This window comes from Fukomys damarensis, unplaced genomic scaffold (genome assembly GCF_012274545.1).
Source record: "Fukomys damarensis isolate Sample0158 unplaced genomic scaffold, DMR_v1.0_HiC HiC_scaffold_11, whole genome shotgun sequence".
Lineage (NCBI taxonomy): Eukaryota > Metazoa > Chordata > Mammalia > Rodentia > Bathyergidae > Fukomys > Fukomys damarensis.
The window spans coordinates 42907798-42927987 of record NW_022900923.1 but is presented as its reverse complement, the minus strand read 5'-3'; the positions used below and the strand labels follow the sequence as shown (position 1 = coordinate 42927987).

The 20190-nt window shown below is 45.8% G+C and overlaps 1 protein-coding gene across 1 annotated transcript; it reads left to right on the top strand.

The window, feature by feature from the left end:
- The first annotated feature begins 9769 nt into the window (after positions 1-9769).
- Positions 9770-15425, top strand: Ppp1r15b (protein phosphatase 1 regulatory subunit 15B). The gene is given in 3 exon segments (XM_010613212.3): positions 9770-11479; positions 14158-14349; positions 14351-15425. Coding segments are annotated over 3 exon segments (1932 nt in total). The 3' UTR covers positions 14381-15425.
- Positions 15426-20190: the final 4765 nt, after the last annotated feature.

Below are 20190 nucleotides of genomic sequence, written 5' to 3'. Positions count from 1 at the left end.
GGGGTCAAGCCTCCTGGAGGTCCTTGGCATGCACCGCATTAAAAGTCAGCCAAAGAAGGAATCCTTGGTTTCTTCGCCTGCAGCTTGGGGACAATGGGTTCTGTTACAATTTTGATTTATTTTCTATTGATCTCTGTGTGTTTGTGTTTTTTGAAAATGCCTAGTGGTTTTCAAGAAGGAGAAGGATTAGATGTACCCAAAGATATGGAGGATAAGAATGTCACTGTTTGGACACAGCCTTCTCAGTCAAATAATAACTGAACAGAAGGTGCATTTGAGGGGAATATTTCTTTTAAGGAAATACTTCTCAGGAAAATAGCATGTAATGTTACAAACGTTACTGATATTTCATCAGAATTACTACATATTGTCAAACATCTGAGAAACAATGAATCATTGGGGAAAAAATGGCCACTGGCATATTATCAGCTAAGATGGAAAGAAAGCTTAAACTCCTGCTAACTTTTCACAATGTATTCTATAATGATGTATTTGGCAGGCGCCAGCTCAGCAAGCGGAAATAGATGCCTAGAGAGATCAGCTCATTGCCCCTGACTTGCTATAAGGAAATAGAAATCTGTGTAAAGGAAGCTCTTTGAAAAATAAATTTTGCAGCAGCATTTGCAAACTTCACCTCGGTGTTGAGTGCTTTTGTCTGACCGTCATTGCCGAACCTGCTCCCACCTTTCAGAGAACCTGTATCTCCTCGTGAAATCCCGTGTTTGCTGCCCTACAGTCGGTAGCACAGAGCGACTCCATGTTGACCAGCAAACGACCTAGAGACTGTGGCTCCCCCGCATCCCTTATAGGATAACTAATGATTAATTGTGAATTGTTACGTAACTGCTTTGAAGTAGCTGGGAAACTAAATGGAAACTGTAGTGAACACAGAGACCCAACACAAATCACGCCACTCCTTACTTGCCTGTAGTTGAATGTTCTGAACATTATAATCTAAGTTGTAAATGGAATAATGGATAATCGATCTGCTGATCATTAGTACGTGACGGTCAAGTATATGCTTGATGACCACTAGCTCAGATCAACTGATTCTTTGCCTTTGTCCTCTTCCTGTAAGTTTTAAGTGTAAACCCCCCCTTAGCCCTATATAAAATGGCCTCTGTTTCTGAGCTAGCCGCCTCTCTGAGCTACTTGGCTTAGGGAGTGCCGTCTGGCCAGACTAATAAAGGTCTATTTGCCAACTTGCCTGGTGTGTTCCTTCCTGGGTGACTCTCGCTGTCCGACAAGCTCCTGGAGCCTCGCTGAGCTTCTGAGCCCAGCATCGTGGAAGCCTCTTGGCTGTTCACGCTCTAGGAGTAAAAGTGAGACTTAAGTCTTACAGAGAGACTAAAAAAACAGAGGTTAAGAATAGGAAAAGTTTATTGAGAGAAGGAAAGTTTCTAAGAGACCAAATGGGGACCAGAAAATGGGGTTGCCCCCACAGTAGGCATTTTTACATCTGTCAGCTGAGTGTATGTTTTTGTTTGTTTGTTTTGGGTTTTTTGAGACAGGGTCTCACTAGGTAATTCAAACTGACCTGGAACTCACTATGTAGCCCAGGCTGGTCTCAAACTCACAGGGATCCTCCTGCCTCAGCCTCCCGAGTGCTGGGATTACAGGAGTGCGCCACCACGCCCGGCAAGCTGAATGTAGTCAGCCACAACTTTGCCAGGTGGTTATGGTTAACCTTGGTTTTTAGATAAGGAATTGAGGCTCACAGAAGAGATCTAAGTAACTGGCCTGTGACACAGAGCCACTCTTGAAAGTGGAGTTTGACCAGGTTTGACTCCAAAGCTTATGCTAGTCCTCCTAGGCAACGAGTAATACAGCCCCTTAAGGTGGTACCATATTGATAGTTTTCAAAATGCTTTCAAATACAATGCCATTTCCCCCCATTACAATTACTTGTTTGCAAGTTGATATGGCTTCTTCAATCCATCAACATTTACTGTAGGTACTGGCTACCCACAGGTGTGCTGCCTTTCACAAAGACTAGAGGAAGCTTCTAGAATTGTGCACTGCGGTCTGGTACCAGGCATCTGGTTGCAGGTTGCAAAAATGTTAAAACAGCTGGATGTGATGGTGTGGATAGACCACGCCTGTGATCCCAGCTATCTGGGAGGCTGAGGCAGGAGGAAGGCAAGTTCAAGGCCAGTCTGGGCAATTTAGCAAGACCCTGTCTCAAATAAAATTGAGAAAGGGCTGGGAGGTTAGCACTGGTGGTAGAGTGCTTGCCTGGTACGTGCAAGGCTCTATCTAGGTTCAATCCCCAGGACTAAAGAAATGAGACAGTGCTCTGCATGTAAGAAATTTTCTGCCTGGTGATATTTAACCAACCCCATTTCATAAGAGAAGAAACTTAACCTCTTGAGGCGCCTGGCGACTACCGAGCTGTTAGAATTGTAGCCCAGAAGTGAACTCCAAATTGGAGGATGGAGGTGACGTGACCCTTGTTCAAGCATTTTACCTGCAAGTTAAAAAAAAAACTTTGCAGCTGAGAGTCCTATTTCGTGCTGGGGAAGTTCGTGGGAATGCAAGGGATTTTTCAGCAGCTGTAAGCAGTGTCAAGAGCTGTGTTTCTTGGTGGTTTTGAAGCCCGCTGCTGCCCTGGCCGCATCCCTAGGGACCTTTTAAAAGTTAGAACTTGAGTCTGGTAAGAGTCTTAGTTAAGGATCTTTCCTGGCCAAATGGGGTAGAAATCTGAACCTCCAGAGGGAGTAGGAATGAGATCTGGGGAGTCGGGGAGGGAGGCACCCAGGAGAGGAGAAATACAAGACGCCCAGAAGGCCGGGTTTTCCAGGTTCAAAGAAGCAGCAAAAGTGAAGTTAGCCAACTTTCTGGGATGTGTGGGTGGGAGAACACACTGGACTTGACAGCTCAGAAACGAGGCAGCATTGGAAGTGGAAAGGTGATCCGGCGGGGCAGACTTGTCGGAGGTGTCAGGCACTGTGGCTGCGCAGACAGAGGTCCGGGTCCTCTCATCAGGGAACTCAGCACAGCAGTGCAGGCCGTCCCTCCGTATCCGCAGGTTACAAGGTCCACAGCCAAGGAAAAATATTTGCCATAAGAATTTTTGGTCACCCTACCCTTTTGTTGTTGTTTTTTGGTACCAGGGATGGAACTCGGGTCCTTATGCTTGCAAGGCAGGTGAGGAGCCACTGAGCTAAATCCCTGGCCCCTGCCAAAAGAGTTTTTAAAATCGCACTGAACATGTACAGACTTCCCCCTTGGCACTTGTATTAACCATTGTAAGTAACCTAGAGATGATTTAAGCATACAAGAGGATGTGTGTAGGTTATATGCAAATACTGGACCATGGTAGAGGAGGGGTTTGAGCATTTGTGGATTTTGGTACCGACAGAGGATCTTGGGACCAGTATCCCAATACTGAGGGACCATTCCCAGGGCCATCTACCTGTTTGGCGAATTACAGCACAGTCTGGCACAGACAGGGTGGACAGGGAGAGGGGAGGAATGGGTGGGGGGCTTCACAGAGGAGATACCTGAACTGAGTTTGAAAATCAGTCAGCCAGCTGTGGAGGTGTACACCCATAGTGCCAGCACTTGGGAGGCTGAGGCAGGAGGACTGCTGCAGGTTTGAGGCCAGCCTGGGCTACATAGTAAGTTCAAGGCCAGCCTGAATTACATAAGTGGGACCCTGACTTAGGAAACCAACCCTGCCCCCGAAAACAAAGTCAGTCAATCAAAACTCCCAATTTTACTCTCAGTGTGATGGAGATGCCATTACAGGTGTTGTTTGGGTTTGTTTTTTTAGAGACAGGTACCTGCAGGCTGGCCTGTGGCTTGATTGCAAGCCTGCTCCTGCCCCAGGGCTGGGATTACAGGCTTGCACCATGGCGCCCAGCTCACCGGGGGACTTGGGGGAAGGCGACAGTACTCCAGTTTATGTTTTAAAGAATCATTCTGAGGCGAGGTATGTACTCAGAGTGCGCGCCTGGCAGGTGTGGGGCGGGGGAGGGATGGGAGTTTACCTCAGAATCTTGTGGATTCTCCCCGTGCGCCCACGCATGAGGATCTAGTTTCTGCTTTCCACAAGGACACAGTCATACTGGACTAGGACCTGTCCGAATGACCTCCACGTGATCGTCTTGTGGAGAACCCACAGTATTTCCACATCAGGCCACACTCACAAGTCGGGGGAGCTTGGGTTTCAGCATCTCTCTGGGAGCACAATTCAGCCACTAACAGTCTGGAGAGCCTGGAGACGGCGGCGGAACTTCTTGGCGGCCTTGACAAGGGCTGTGTGCACGTGTGGGGGAAGCGAAAGCCACCCTGGAGTAGGGCGGAGAGAAAACAGGAGGAAATGGAGACCATGAGCACGGGCGACTCTCCAGAAATGCAGCTGTGGTGGTGCAGGAATTCGGAGGTCAGGAAACTTGGAGAGATTTTCAAGATAGGTGGTATTAAACCACATGAGTGCAAATGATCTATGCATGAGAGGGAAACTTGCGTGCTACGGGAGAGAAGGGATAAGAGAGGTGGGATTCCTTAAGTAGAAAGGAAGGCCTGGGATCCATGGGGTTTGTGACTTGTAAGGAGATTGAAGGCTGCGTGTGTGGCTTGAGCCGCAGAGGGATCGGGTGCAGGAGAGATGAGCCGTGTAGGTTTGGATCTGTTTCCGCAGTGAAGTAAGAGGTGGGAGCCTGAGCTGAGAATGTGCAGGAGGAGGCGCAGAGCTCCCAGGGACTGCCACGGGAGTGCCTGGCCCTGACCGGGCCACTGGTCACGTGAGTTGGGCGGTGAATGCCTAGGTCGTTCTGTTTAACTAGGGTTGGAATCGGGAGAGAAGCCTGAGAGAGGGGCAAGGGAAAGGAGAGTCTTTGTGAGGGGCGATCAAGGCAGGAAGTCAAGGAAGTGCTGGGCCACAAAAGAGGGGTCCTGGACATGGTTTGTGGTCTCTGAGCCCCGAAGGAGCTGAATGGCGGCCTCGGGCAGTGAGCCGCAAAGATAGGAGGTGGCAGTCAGAGTGCTGGGTACTCGGAGATCAGATTTTAGAAGCAGTGCCGACTCTGGAAAACAGTCCAAGCTATGTACTTTTTACCTCAGCCTGACAAAATCTTTTCAAATAAACACAGTGAACCGAGGTTTTAATTATCTGCTGCCAAAGTGCCAGTCACATCGCCAGTCCAAGGACTCCCTGTCTTCAGCAGCCTGCACACGGCCATGGCAGTGGTAAGCCCAGAGTTCGGAGCTGCCCTCCTCCAGCCCCCGCTGAAGCAGGCGGGGCGGCCGATTCACCCTTCATCTGTGAGGCTGACAAGCGAGGTCACAAATTCTCAGAGCTGCAAATGCTTCGTTGCTGTCCCTGTGGAACATTTTTTTCTTTTTTTTGAGTGAGACAGGGTCTCGCCATGTAGTTCGGGCTGGCCTTGAACTCAAAGTGATCCTCCTGTCTCAGCCCCCAAATGGCTGGGATTACAGGTGTGCACCATCACGCCTGGCACCTAAAACAACTTCTAAGGTAAGGGAGAATAAAAATTATACTCAGTGACTAGATGGGGACGGGAAACCCATCCAAGAAAGTTTTAAGAAATTGTCTTTGGGGGCAAGTGGAGTCACTCAGTGAGTAACCTGAGTGGAATGCAAGAGGCTGTGCCATAAGGAAGCTGATTTTATTTTCTTCAAGGATTAATCTCGCATTCATTCAACATATCACTGCACTACAATCCTAGTTCTTTTTTTTTTTTTTTTCATTTTGAGACAAGACCTAGCTAAATTGCCTGGGCAGGCCTCAAATTTGTAATCCTCTGCCTCAGCCTCCTAAGCAGCTGGGGTTACAGGCATGTGCCTGGCCAACAAATTACTGAAAACCTACTTTATGTCAGTCAACCTACTAGGTCAGTTGATTTTTGATGTTTTTGGTCTCAGGATCCCTTTACACACTTAAAAATTGAAGACCTCCCCGCTATTTTTTTTTCAGATTTTGTTGTCTTTTTTTGTTTTCTGAGACAGGGTCTCACTATGTAGCCCAGGCTTACCTTGAACTCACAGTGGCCCTACTGTCTCAGCCTCCTGAGCCCTGGGATTACAGGTGTGTGTCACCGCACCTGGCTGTTTCTGCAGATTATATCTCTGTTATTTACTATTTTAGAGCTGAAAGCTGAAGAATTTAGAAATATTCACTTAAAAATAATAGGCCCTTTACATATTAACATAAGTAACATTTTGTTTTGTTTTTGGTTATTTGAGACAGGGTCTCACTGTGTAGTTCAGGCTGGCCTTGAACTCAGTAAATCTCCTGCCTTAGCCGCCTGAGTGCTGGGATTACAGATATGTGCCACTACACCTGGTGACACCCTTGATAAACTTTTCTTGTTTAGAAAAATGTTACATTTACTTAAAAAAAGATGTAGCTGGGTGTGGTGGCACACCTGTAATTCCAGCACTCAGAAGGCTGAGGCAGGAGGGTCACTGTGAGTTCAAGGCCAGCCTGAACTACAAAATGAGACCCAGTCTCAAAAAGAAAAACAAAAGTCTTTAGTGTGCGGCTTTATGTTAAAATAATGGATGCTCATCTCTAGCTGCTTTTATATTCAATCAGTTGCCAGATCATACACCAAGTATCCTATAGAAGACTTCATTACACACTCATGAGAAAATGAAGGTGATTAAACAAGCCCAACATGATGGTGCTTGTCTGTAATCCCAGGCATGGTAGGACTGCTGCAAATTTTAGCCTTCCTGGACAATTTAGTGAGTTTCTGCTTCAAAATAAAACAAAAAGGCTTGGGGATGCAGCTCAGTGGTAGAGCACTTGTCTAGCATGCATGGTAGTGGTGGGGATAAAGCTTAGAATTTTGTTGAAAATATCTTTTATTGTAAGGACCCTTTGAAATGATTTCAAAAGAGAAGCCTCAGAGCTGGGTGTGGTGGTGCATGATTTGTAATCCCAGCACTCACGAGGCTGAGGCAGGAGGATCCCTGAGTTGAATTCGAGGCTAGTCTGGGTTACAGAGTGAGTTCAAGGCCAGCCTGGACTACATAGCGAGACCCTGTCTCAAACAAACAACAAAGGAGCCTTGAGGATGCCTAAACCACTGTGCTAAGTATTAGGATACAGCCCTCAAGGAGCTCTGTGAGCTATCAGGAGTGAACATTTACAGGATACGTAATAAAGTGCTGGGAGAGCTCAGTGAATTCTGACTTGGAAGGGCAGCACAGATTTCAAGCCTACAGTAACATTGGAGCTGGGTGAGCTGGGGTTGTAGCTCAGTGGCACTGTGCCTGCCCTGCAAGTGCAAGGTCCTGAATTCTATCCCCAGTACTGCAAAAAAAAAAAAAAAAAATTGTTTTGAGCTGGACCTTAAAGTAAAATAAAAAAAAAAAAAAAAAAAAATTGTTTTGAGCTGGACCTTAAAGTAAAACTATATTAACTTTCCTGGCCAAGAGCCAGCATGAGGAATTGTATAAAACCAGGGGTACTGAGCCCAGTTTTTTATTTTTTGGTACCACTAGGGAGCAAACTCAGGACCTTGCACTTGTGAAGCAGGCAGGGGTACTACTGAGCTAAATCTCTGGCCCATTCAGCCCACTGTTCTTTTTGGTACCTGGGATCGAACTAGGCTTTGTGCTAGTGAGGCAGGCAGCGGAACCACTGAGCCAAATCCCTGGCCCCCAGCCAGGAGTTCTTGAATGTTACCTGCACGAAGAGAAGCAGGGAAGTCGGGGGAGAGGCCGGAGGGGCATGGTGGGAGGACAGGCTGAATAGAGCCTTTGTTCTGCGGGATGTGGGAAGCAAGGGAAGACTGAAGCAGAACAGCACAGCTAACAGCTAATGTTTACGCCCCTGCGCTATCCGGGCCTGGCACTGCATTAGGGACCTAGTTCTCTCCCCAGCCCACTGAAAGAGAAATTGTCCCACTTTATAATGAAAGAACCATGCACTGGGTGTGGTGGCTTGGCCTCTAATCCCAGCAGGAGGGAGGCTGAGGCAGGAGGGTCACCGCGCGTTCCAGGCCAGCCTGATCTGCATAAGGAGACCCCTTCACACACACACACACACACACACACACACACACACACACACACACACACACACACACACACACACAAAAGGAGGTGTGGGTCCCAGTGATTAGTTTGCACACTTGATTCTCTTCTACTATGAAAACTGTTAATATATTTTTCTAAAGCTTTTAGGATTGATAAAATACGTATTTCCACATATGGATAGTAAGATATAAGGGATAAACACTACAAATGGAGCTTCTCTTGGTTTCCTGGAATAGTTTTCCCTGAACAGGCCCAGGAGCAGCTGGCTTCCCCTCTGGTGTCAGATCTGTGTTCCTAGTTACTACTACTCTCCTGACCTTGCCATTTGACTTCAGTGCTATCGATTAAGCGTTTTAGCAGAAATAAGCAATGAAAACCAAACTCACAAGAATCAAACACAGCACCTGAAACTGCCAGCCACTCTTTTTTTTTTTTCAAAGGATAAGGGTCACCTGTGCTTCCCTGTGATTCTGATTGCTCAGGAAGTAAACATGAGTTGAACGCGTTACCTGCTGGGAAAGCAGTTTGGGGGACTGAGTTTTTTTTTGGGGGGACTGGGAAAGCAGTTTGGGGGACCCTTTTGGGACTTGAGTTCACGGCCCCCATTACAGTCTTATTAGGGAGACACCACCAATTTTCATTTGTGTGGGGTCCATGTGTCAACTGATCGCTCAAAGACCTCAAACCTCGACCCCAGGCAACACTAAGAAGTAATAGAATCCTAAGGCGGAAGCTACAGGAATGCATAATTCGTTTTTCATTGGAGTTTTTCAGGCTTTTCATTTCAGATGATTCTTGTTTTAATACCAGACATATAGTTAAATAACATTACCCAACTCGTATATTAAGGATCTCCGCTCGACGGTGCACTTAGCGTTCAACGCTACTGCAACGTAGATATATAAATCCAAAATGTGCGTATAAACTTCCTCGAGGATCTGGTCCCTAAAAGAGCACGCGCGAACCCTCTCTACCTAGAGCTCCTCCCACCGCTCCCGGCCTTTGACCCAGAGGGCGGAGGGTGGGGTCTCCTAGGAGCCCGCGATCTGGCGCCTGCGCACAGCGTAGCTCTGGCTGATGCAACCTTCGGCGAGCGAACTGCTCCACGGAGAGTAAGGAAGCCGACAGGGACATCTGGCAAGCCAATCAGCGGCCACGCGGAAGTGTGAGGAAAGACCCGCTCCCCGGAGCTATGCAGAGTATTTTGAGCTGCGCCCAGCTGGTGGCGTAGACTACCGCCGTCCTTCGTCTCATCCGGTAGCTCTAGAGTCGTCCAGCCTCGGCGCCTGCTCTGCGGCCATTTTGGATTTCGCTTCCACCCTCACCCACCCGTCTACCCAGCCCGCCCAGCCCTCCCAGCCTCGCGTCGTTCCGGGCCTTGTAACGGTCGGTATCTCTGGGAAAGTGCTCGCTCCTGTAAATGTTGGAGAAGTCTCGCGCGGACTAGGACGCCTCCTTCTCTCCCAGGATGGCTCTGCCCTCAGCCGACTCCTCCTGTGCTAATCTCTGGGTTTTGTGGTCCGCGGCTCGCTGCCGACACCGCTGCTGTGTGTGGCTGCCCTGCAGGCGCAGGGACCTTCCCGGGGCGCCGATTCCGCCGCTGGGCAATACACCGCTCACCGCTGTCTTCTGCCCAGCCTGGGGCTCGGGCCGGCTCCTGGACCAAGCTGCTTTCCCGGCTCCTCGCCCGGCTCCCCAGCTTGATCCAGAAGCTGCTGATGTGGGGCCAGCTTTTCGGTGGCTTCATTCCGACCAGATGGCTCGACTTTGTCGGAGGCTACAGCATCTTGAGAGCTCTGAGGAGGCGAGAGGAAGTGCACCGCTGTCTTCTGCCCAGCCTGGGGCTCGGGCCGGCTCCTGGACCAAGCTGCTTTCCCGGCTCCTCGCCCGGCTCCCCAGCTTGATCCAGAAGCTGCTGATGTGGGGCCAGCTTTTCGGTGGCTTCATTCCGACCAGATGGCTCGACTTTGTCGGAGGCTACAGCATCTTGAGAGCTCTGAGGAGGCGAGAGGAAGTGGCCGCCCCCCCTGCGCAGAAAAAGTCCGAGAGCGCGCGGTCCCTGGACCTTTGCGACGGCTCGGGCACCAGCGCCTTCGATTGGCTGGAGGAGGGGGTCCCCTGGCAGTGTGCGGCCTCGGACCTGGGGCTGGCGCTCGAAGCCAAGACGAGGGCCTCGGACCCTTCGGCCCGTGCCTTCTTCCCAGGGCAGCCGCTGTGGGGTGTGGAGCTGTGGCCCAGGGGCCTACGGGCCCGTCTGTGCCCCGGCCCTCCGAGCGGCCCGCGCGTGGGCAGCTTCGGCGTGGTCTCCTACCTGCTGCACCCCTCCTGCCTGGACTGCCTCGGGGGCCCGGAGCTCCGCTGCCACCCGCAGCCTCTGTCCGCAGAGATCTCCGCGGCCTCGTGGCGGGGATACCCCCCTCTCTCCAGAGAAGGCCTCCCCGAAATCCACCACGTTCGCACGAAACGGCTGGAATTCCTTCAGCAGACCGGCAAGGGGCAAGAGTTACCCACGCCCGACCAGGACAATGGCTACCACAGCCTGGAGGAGGAGCACGGCCTTCTCCGCGCCGACGTGAAGCCCTGCCCGGCTGCTCCCGGGCCTGCGGGCGTCCCCGGAAGCGGCCAGGAGCCAGCGGGGGAGAAGGTACCGACTGAGGGGGCTCCGCTCGCTCTGGAAAGAGCCGGCCCTTCGGGAAGCTCGCCGCGAGTCGGGGACCCTGCCGAAGAAGAGCCCGGGGAGGACCGAGCCAGTGCAGGGGACTCCTCTGACGTAGAAGACGACCGTCCCCTCTCCTCCAGACCGGCTTGTGCTAACAGATTGATCGACTTCATTTTGGGAGGTGCGGCCAGTGACCTGGAAGCCGGCTCAGATTCGGAAGGGGAAGGCTGGGGAGAGGATGCCGAGGATGATGGTTTCGATAGTGAGGGCTCGCTGTCCGATTCGGACCCCGAAGGAGACGCCGAGGGACTTCAGCTCTGGAGTGCCTTCCACAGTGTAGATCCTTATAATCCCCAGAACTTTACAGCCACGATTCAGACTGCTCCCAGAACTGTGCCTGGAGAACCTTCCGGTTCGGGGAAAGATTTGTCTGACAAGCCTGATCTGGAGAATTCTCCCCAGGCTGGAGTGGTTCCAGAGACCCCTGACTGGGATTCTGAGGAGGAAGGTGACTGGGAATCCAGTGCCGATGAGGCAGAGAGTCTCAAGCTGTGGAACTCTTTCTGTAATTCTGATGACCCGTACAACCTTTTAAATTTTACGGCTCCCTTTCAAACATCAGGAAAAGATTTGAAAGACAGCCTTGCCTCAGAAAGACCAGCTGAGTCCTTGGTGGCCATTTCTGAGTGTCATGGCTTACTTTCTTGTAAAGTGCAACTCTTAGAGCACCAAGAAGTTGAAAGTTCAGACTTGTTACAGCAGCAGACTGTCTCTGTTGAAAAACACACATCCATCAAACGAAAAAAGGTCGGTTTCTTTTACCTTGTCTGGCAGTTTTGTTGTGTTGATAGGGTTAGATATAGCAGCATGACTTTGTTGGACGCCTAGTCGTCATATTTTTGAGAAAGACTTCCTTCTAGGGTATGTGGATTGAGAACTATTCAAATGACCTTTCCTCTTCCTCCCTTCAATGTAGAGAACTGTTCCAGTTCAAAAGGAAAATAGCAGTATATAGATCGGAGCAGGCAAGTGCCATTTTCACTTGGGTTAGTGGCTCTGAGCTGTTTTTACTTTTTTTCAGAGAACAAAAATATTAAACCTTGTGTATTTGTGACTTAATTTTTCTAGGGCTTGAGAAAGGTCTACTATAGCTATAGAGTTTTAAATGGTTGTTTGCAAATACTTGATCTTGCTTGACAACCATGTCTTCTAGAACCCAAAGAACTTTAATATCAGATACATTGTTTACTATTTATATGGTTGTTTTCGACATATCACACTTTTTGACCTTACTGACATTAGATTCTGCAGCATGAGGGAGATTAAAGTTCACTGCACCATAATCTTTTGACTTCAGATATTCCTGGGGTAGAAAATCTTTTTTCAGTGGTGGTAAGAAGACATAAGTCTTGATGTCACAGTAAAAGTTCAATTTTAGTTCACACTTCATAGATGATAGGATAAAATAACTTTATATCCTTTTTAGGAGCCCCTGACAAAATGACGTACTTTGAGTAGGAGAGAGCCCAAGTGGGGCAGTGGATGAGCAGTAGTGGTTAAGGCCAAGAGACTGGGGAGACTGCTAGACCTAAAAAGTTGCTAGACTCGTGGCCTCCATACAGTCACTTATGAGATAGTATCTGTTGTACAAATACTGTATTATTTATTGTGGGTTTTGTGTGTGTGTGTGTGTGTGTGTGTGTGTGTGTGTGTAGGATTCTACCACTGAGTTACTTCCTTGGCCCCTTGTTGTTGCAATTTAATTTGCATTTAATGCAAATGAGATTTAAATTAGACGAGTGAAACCCCTATTCTGTTGCCTTGAATTGCAAGTCTCAGTGTCTGGGCCAGTCTCAAGTCTCATTTTAGCTCATTTGAGTACAATGAAATGAGTGAAGTGGATGGGAGAATGTGTGACTATTGATTGAACTAGAAGCAAAAGTCAGAAAAGGTGATATGTATGCCTAAATTATTTGACAGGCTTTAACTACCTGCCATTCTCTAGGTATGTGGGAAAATGGGTAGTGCCTAATTCTTCAGATCTAGGAGCTTAAAATACTTCATATCCTGGCAAAAATGCAGATTGTAGAGCCAGACAGACACAGTGTTTGAATCCTGATTATATCTCTTAGGTCCTGTGTGATTTTTGGACACATCAGTTACCTTCTGTCTACACCTCACAGATTTGATGTGAGGATTAAATGAGATAAAAATTGTAAAGCCCTTTGAAAAGAGCCTGGCATACGGCAAACACTATATAAGTGTTATTATTTATTTTAGTGACACAATGAATAAGGACTAGAATGCAATATCTTGTAAGGTGTTACATCCTATTAATTGTCCTCAGGGGTATTCCTTGGCCTGATGTAAAGGGAATGAAAGTAGTAGTGCCTCAGTGGGGTTAGCTGATGTAACTGTTAAACACAGTTTAAAGCAATTCTTTACTTTTCAAGTTTGATAATTTGATATCTTCTTTATTAAAAATTAAATAGGGGAGCTGGGGATTTAGTTCAGTGGTTCCGCCGCCTGCTTCGCAAAGTGCAAGGTCCTGAGTTCAATCCCTGATACCCTTTAAAAAAAAAAGGAAACACATTTTTCTGTTTTTTTTTTTTTAAACTTTCATGTAATTTCATGTACAGGTTGAGCCTCCCTAATTGAAAATTCAAAATCTGAACTGAGTGCCAACATGATACTCAAAAAGTTTGGATTTTGGAGCATTTTTGGATTTCAGATTTTCAGATTAAGGATGCTTAACCAATAAAGGCCATGTAAATATGCCAAACTCCAAAACACTTTGAAATCTGGTCCCAAGTGTTTCAGGTAAGGGACACCCAACCTATATGTATAGTGATAGCATATTGAATTACAGTGCTTTTAAATTTTAACTGCGCAGTCTTTTGCAACACAGCCTTAAAGATACTTTACTGTACATTGTTTATGAAGTAACTTTTCTTATATTCTCATTACAAAAGTAGTAAAAAAATGATTGAAAAATTGGAAAGCACTGAAAGGTAAAGAGTTTTTTTAAAAGGAAAAGAAAGAGTAGAAATAGTAGTTAAGGCCTTTACTATGACAAAAACATTGACTTCCGGGATATGGTGGTTATTTTCTGAAATACTTTATCATTTTGGGGGAAAATATTATAGAACTATATTTACCCAAAGATTAAAGCATAGTAGGTATTAACAGTAAGAAAATTTTAGTTCCCCATCAGGATGCATATTAACACTAAAAACCAAGGACTAGAGTTGGGAAGACTTGTGTATGTGTATATTATATGAAAGATAAAGATATATGTAAATTTCAGGGCAGTTGTTCATTGTTTTATCTAAGTACCATCTGCTTAGATCCTTTTTTAAAATTTCAGATATGGTTGGGAAAAAAAATCTGGTGTTTAAAAAGAATTAGTGGCATAAAGGGCTGTTCACCTCAATGGTAATTATAAGATCTTACAGAGTTACTAAAATTAATTTTTCTCTTTATAGGTAACCTTCCTTGAAGAAGTTACTGAGTATTATGTAAGTGGTGATGAGGATCGCAAAGGACCATGGGAAGAATTTGCAAGGGATGCGTGCAGGTTCCGGAAACGAATTCAAGAAACAGAAGATGCTATTGGCCATTGCTTGACATTTGAGCACAGAGAAAGAATGTTTAATAGACTCCAGGCAACATGCTTCAAAGAACTTAAATGTTTTCCAGCAATGTTGAATTGACAGCCTGTCATCCTACCGAATGTCACCTCTTTCTTGAGAGGTTTCTTTTAAAAATAAATATTGACAGCTGTCCTTTGACCTTTTTTTTTTTTTTCTTTTTTTTTTAAGAGAAAATTTCACCCTAATCCAATGATCTGTCTACTTTAGTATTTTTTTGGTAACATATCCCACATACAAACTACAGGTTTGAACCCATCCCTGACAATGAAGGATGTGACTTTTAATCCTCTTTTTTGATTTAGTTAGATGTATTTTAAATGTCCTTTCCTTGCTTGAGATGAAAAGGGGACCTTTTGAGTTGTTAGTTTTGCACTTTCAAAACTTGTTTTCTTGGGAACAATATTTATGGGGCTTAAGGCCCATTTTCAGTTCCAGTTTAAATTATGTATATCTGTGTAAAAATTTTGGCTTTTTCCCCCCAACATTCTGCAATTAGTAAGCTGTTATTTTTCTGTATTTTTTTTTTTTTAATTTCAGTGATTCAGCCTGTCTCCCTTTAGGCTAAAATATAGTCGTGTGTATGTTGCCAACTTAAAGTATATTATCTTGTGTCAGTCTAAGACTGATTTTTGTTGAAATTATATTGCGAATTTCTTTTCTGCATTAAGTTGTCCTTAGACTTCCAAGGTCTGCTGCAGTGTCCACACGTGCAGCGCTCTCTGGGAGTTTGGGGAGACTGCATCTTTCTGCCAAGTTTTAAATATCAGATATATCTGATTTCTGTGCAAGCTGCTCTATGGAGAGGGTTCTGAACATGTAGTTCATGAGTGAATGTAGCTTTTTGTATCTTTCAATGGGCAGGAATTGTAAAACACTCTAGAAAAAGTAATCTTTGTAGCATAGGCATTTGTTGTTAAAACTGAAAGGCCTGGAACTTTCCTAAGAGGAAGATAGGAGACAGTGAGAGTAGTTTGGTTTTGCTGTCTGTGTGCAACAGAAAACCAGTGTTATTAACGTGCCTCAGCACTGTCACTTTTCAAACCTGTCAGGGTGGCGCTGTAAACTTGGAAGGGGGCGGTTCTGGATTTTCAAGTTTGAAATGTAAAATACTAATTAATTAGAGTCAGTGTCCAAGTTTATTGTGTTCTACCATTTTAACAACCAGAGAAGGAATGACAAGGCTCATACTTTCAGGAAAGGAGAAACCACAGATCTAACCACTAGAGAATCTTAATGTCTTTAGCCCACAGTTTACTTTGCATCGAAGTCTTAGCATTGACTGGTCATGCTGGGTGTATGTGGTTAGATCTCACATGGCATGTAACTGTTAGGTTGCAGGAATGGTAGGCAACTCTCAAACATCCTCCGTGTGCCTCTTGCCGCAGGCTGTGGAACGTGACCGCTTGGTTTTGAACTTACTTCATTGTGAGGATGCGTGTTTCATCAGACGTGCTGGCAGGTTACTACCTCAGTTTATAATCTACCTGGTCATTATCTTCTTTGGTCTGCTCTGAGAGCCGCCTCCAGTGTTAGGTGCATTCAGTGCTACACACACTGAGAGTGCAGCCCCTAACAGATCTGCTGCAGAGCCCTAATTCTGTGTGTTTTGGGCACTTCCACTTCAGGCCTCTGCATATTGGAAAATAATGGGATATCTTTGTATTCACTGGACTTCATGGGAATCCACCCTCGCAACCTAATGCATAAAACCTTGCTTAGGAATTCTCCCCTATACCACCCTGCCGTGGATGCGATCGGACAGTGATAAAGACAGGGATTCTTTACAATTGTTCTGCAGGGAGGAAAGGTTGATGGCACTGTCACCCCACCTGTAAATGTTCGAGTGACATCCACCCCTAACCCTCAGCCCCCGCCAATCTTTAAAAGCAAATCCTGGGAGGTTTTAAGTAAACACTTCACACAGTCTAGTCTCATAATGGTGCTTTCAGCGTCAGTGTAGCGTGGGAAAGGAAGCGTGTGGACGGGTGGAATCTGCGTTTCCGATTGGTGAAATGTGACGACGCCTCTTCCTCTGTAACTTGAAATCAAAACTCAGATTTTATTTTTTATAATTTAAGGAAGGTGAAGTTAGGGGACTAGAAACTTTAAATCAGCCTCTTCAAACCAGTTTGTTGGGATTTTATAGCTAAAATTCTATTTGTGTATATAATTTAACTAATCTGTAAATTGTAATAAATATATTTGCCATTATTAAATGTTACACGATATCTTGGTTCAAGTTTATATTGTATGCTTCATAGTATTTGACATTGGTTTTGGAATTGCCGAGCAAGAATTTCCCAAAAAAAAGTCATTTTTGACTTGATTTTGTGGAGTGCTGGACAGATTCTGTGACATATAAATTCTACCTCAGCTAATGAGGGGAGAGTGGTAAGGAGATAAAAATATAATTTCAGACCACATTTAGTAATGAAAAAGAGAGCTTGGTTCTTAAGAGTATGGAAGTCTTTTCTAGGAGTTGAGATTTAATTACAAATTTGGCCCTAGGTCTCCAGTGCTATTGCAAAGAAAACAGGTGCATTATTCACAGGAGCAGTAAAATTCATATGGGCTTAGTGTAGCATTTTCAGTAAAAGGGAAATGTGTTTTGTGCTCTCTTTTTTTTGGTACTGGAGGTTGAACTCCAGACTTTGTGCTTGCAAGGCCAGCAGCAGAACCACTTAGCTAAATCCCTAGCCCTGTGCATTGTTATTTATGATAGCATGGTATTGTAAATCATGGTGTTTTTCCATTTATGAAATTAAGTAGATGTGGGTGTAACATCAGAAAAAAATCCCAAACTTTTTATCCTGAAAAAAATGTAGGTTATAGCAAGCCTATTGTGTTAAGGGTTAATAACATTTGAAATTGGGTGTGGTTGTGCATGCTTGTAATCCCAGCCCTTGGGAGGCTGAAGCAGGAGGATCAGTGTAAGTTCAAGGCCAACCTGGGCTACTTGGAAGACCCTGTCTCATTAAATAAATAAATATAAATAACAACAACAACAAAAAAACATTCTTAATACAGGCATTTGGGTCTTCTCAGCTAATGAAAAATAGTTTCTGAATTGGAAAGAAGTAGAACTTGGAAATATTTGGTATTTTGAAAAAATTGAATTGACAGTCGTAGATTGTGACTTTACTTATATCTTGGGTTAATTTAAGGTTTTTAAAAAAAATCTCCCTGGGAAAATAGCTGTATTTATGTCAAGCCAGGCTTATTGCTGTGCCTGTCCTGACATCCTATACAAACTGTGCTTTCCTATATTACATTAATAGAAAGTTTAAAACAATGCTAATTTCAGAAATTTCTCTCTCACATAGGGATTAGAGAATTTCCTGGTCTCTGGCATTCTCCTTTGGAGGCTTCTTCAGATGCTTTGTCTGTCTCCTTTTTTTGTGGTGCTGGGGACTGAACACAAGGCCTTCGCACTGAGGCCCCGCCAAGTTTATTTTGAGACAGATTCTCATTAAGTTGCCCAGGCTGGCCTTGAACTTTAGATCCTCCTGCCTCAGCTTCCCTGAGTGCTAAGATTACTGGCTGCATGTATACACTGATAAAGGGATTATTAAACAAATCTTCATTTTTTTTTCCCTCATAAGATGCATGTTACTTACAAAAGTAATAGAGAATGGAGACACTTGATACAATTTTTAAAATGTGTGCTGCCCAGATGCTTTTAGAGCTGAGAAGTGCAATATGAATGTCTCTGTGTAGAAATGTCTTCATACTGAACCAGCCTCTCAGTCTTTTGGGTGAAAAATGTCTCTGAGTAGACTGGCATGGTAGAGTCAGATACAACCTGATCCGTGTTATGTACATGCTCGCGCGCACACACACACACGCGCACACACACGTATTCATGCTCCTTCATTACATGAGTGATGACAGGCACCATACTTCTTGGACTGTTTCTACACGGGTGATCAGGCTTCCTCACTTATGGGCTGGACGCAGTGGCACAGCCTGCAGCCCTGAGGCCAGAGGATCACAGTTCGAGGCCAGCCTGGGTTGCACACTGAGAACCTGGCCCAGAAAACCAGAGAAGGGGATTCTCTGCTCGTGAACTTGAGTGACCTCCACTACGCTAGGCTGCCTTCCTGGCCTTGCTCCATGAGACTCCCTCAGGGATGACTTCGGTGAGCAGGGGCAGCGTGGGCTGAGTAGCTATAACAGGCGCAGCGAACAGGCGGATCTCTTCTAATCCTGCTGCTCTGAGGATTCATCGAGCGAGACCTGTGGTGCTTCAGTTAACACGTTCCGGTGGCAGGGCTGACGTGGGATCTCAGGAGAGGTCACTGCCCGGCGTGGCCAGTGCTGGGATGGGTCTGCGTATCACCAGGTACAGCAGTGCCTCACCACCGGCGGACTCCTTGATCTCACAAGGGAGAGGCAGGGTCTGTGGGCAGTGATTGCTGGATTGGGAGGGTCCCAGAGATCGGATGAGACTGGCGGTGTATTCGCCATTAAGGTCTAGAAACTTGAACTGTTCCCGGAGGCATTGGAGCAAATTTTCAGGTTGTTTTCTTTAAATCTCTTTCCTTCATCTCAGTAACTATTCCAATTTCCTCCTGCCTTTATTTGCTTTTTTTTTTTATTCTTTCTTTCTCTCTGTCTTTTTTTTTTTCAGGATTGGAGATTAAAACTCAGGGCCTTCACAGTAGGCCACATACCTAGCCCTTTTGAAATTTCTTACATTTGAGACGGTCTCACCAAATGGCCAAGGCTGGGTTTAAATTTGGAGTCCTGTCTCAGCCTCCCTAGTGCTGGGATCACAGGTGTGCGCTGCCACGCCCGGCTATGAGAAAGTATCACAGGCTGCTTCCCGCAAAGCAGCTGCTGTAGTCATCTACAATAATAAATGTGAAGAGGTTGCCAGCCACAGTGACTCATCCTGGCACTGGAGATACTATCGCTGTCATGACAACAGAATCGAAGGGCAAGGATATTCTGAGTTACCTGGAGCAAAACATCGTACAGATGACCATTCCAATACCACTGAAGAACCTCACTGTAGCTCTCTAATCCTCCCATCAGTATCCTGCATTGTTTTGATGATCGCTTTTTCAGCATGGTTCACATTCCAGTCCTTCAGAAGATCCGGTACACAAAGCTGGGTGTGGTGGCACACGCCTATAATGCCAGCACTAGGGAGGCTGAGGCAGGAGGATCCCTGTAAATTTGAGACCACCCTGGACTACATAGTTCCAGGTCAGTTTCAACTACTTAGTGAGATCCTGTCTCAAAAAACCAAACCAAACCAAAACAAAACAAAACCCAAAAAACAAAAAAAAGAGCTTTTGCAGGCTGGGGAGTTAGCTCAGTGGTTCCACAGCCCACCTCAAAAGCACAAGGTCCAGGGCTTGATCCCTAGTACCAAAATAAATAAATAAATAAAATAAAATGCTTTTGCACAGCAAAAGAAATCAGAGTGAAGGGACAGCACACTGAGTGGGAAAATTTTTTGCCAGTTGTTCCTCAGACAAAAGACTGATACCTAGACTATATAAAGAATTGAAAAAAAATCCCCCAGTTTAAAATGGGCATCTGAGATGAATAGACACTTCTCAAATGAAGACGTAGAAATGACAAATAAATATATGAAAAAATGTTCACATCACTGGTCATTCGAGAGATGCAAATTTAAACAACACTGAGATTCCACCTCACCCCAGATAGAATGGCTGCTATCAAGAAATCAAGCAGGCCAGTGGTCTAGCTCAGTGGCACCGTGCCTGCCTCATAAGCACAAGGTCCTGAGTTCGATTCCAGCTTTTAAAAAAATAAATGCTGGCGGGGCTGTGTGGAAAAAGGAACCCTTCTCAACTGTTGGTGGGAGTGATCGACTCCCAAGGGCTGGTTGTA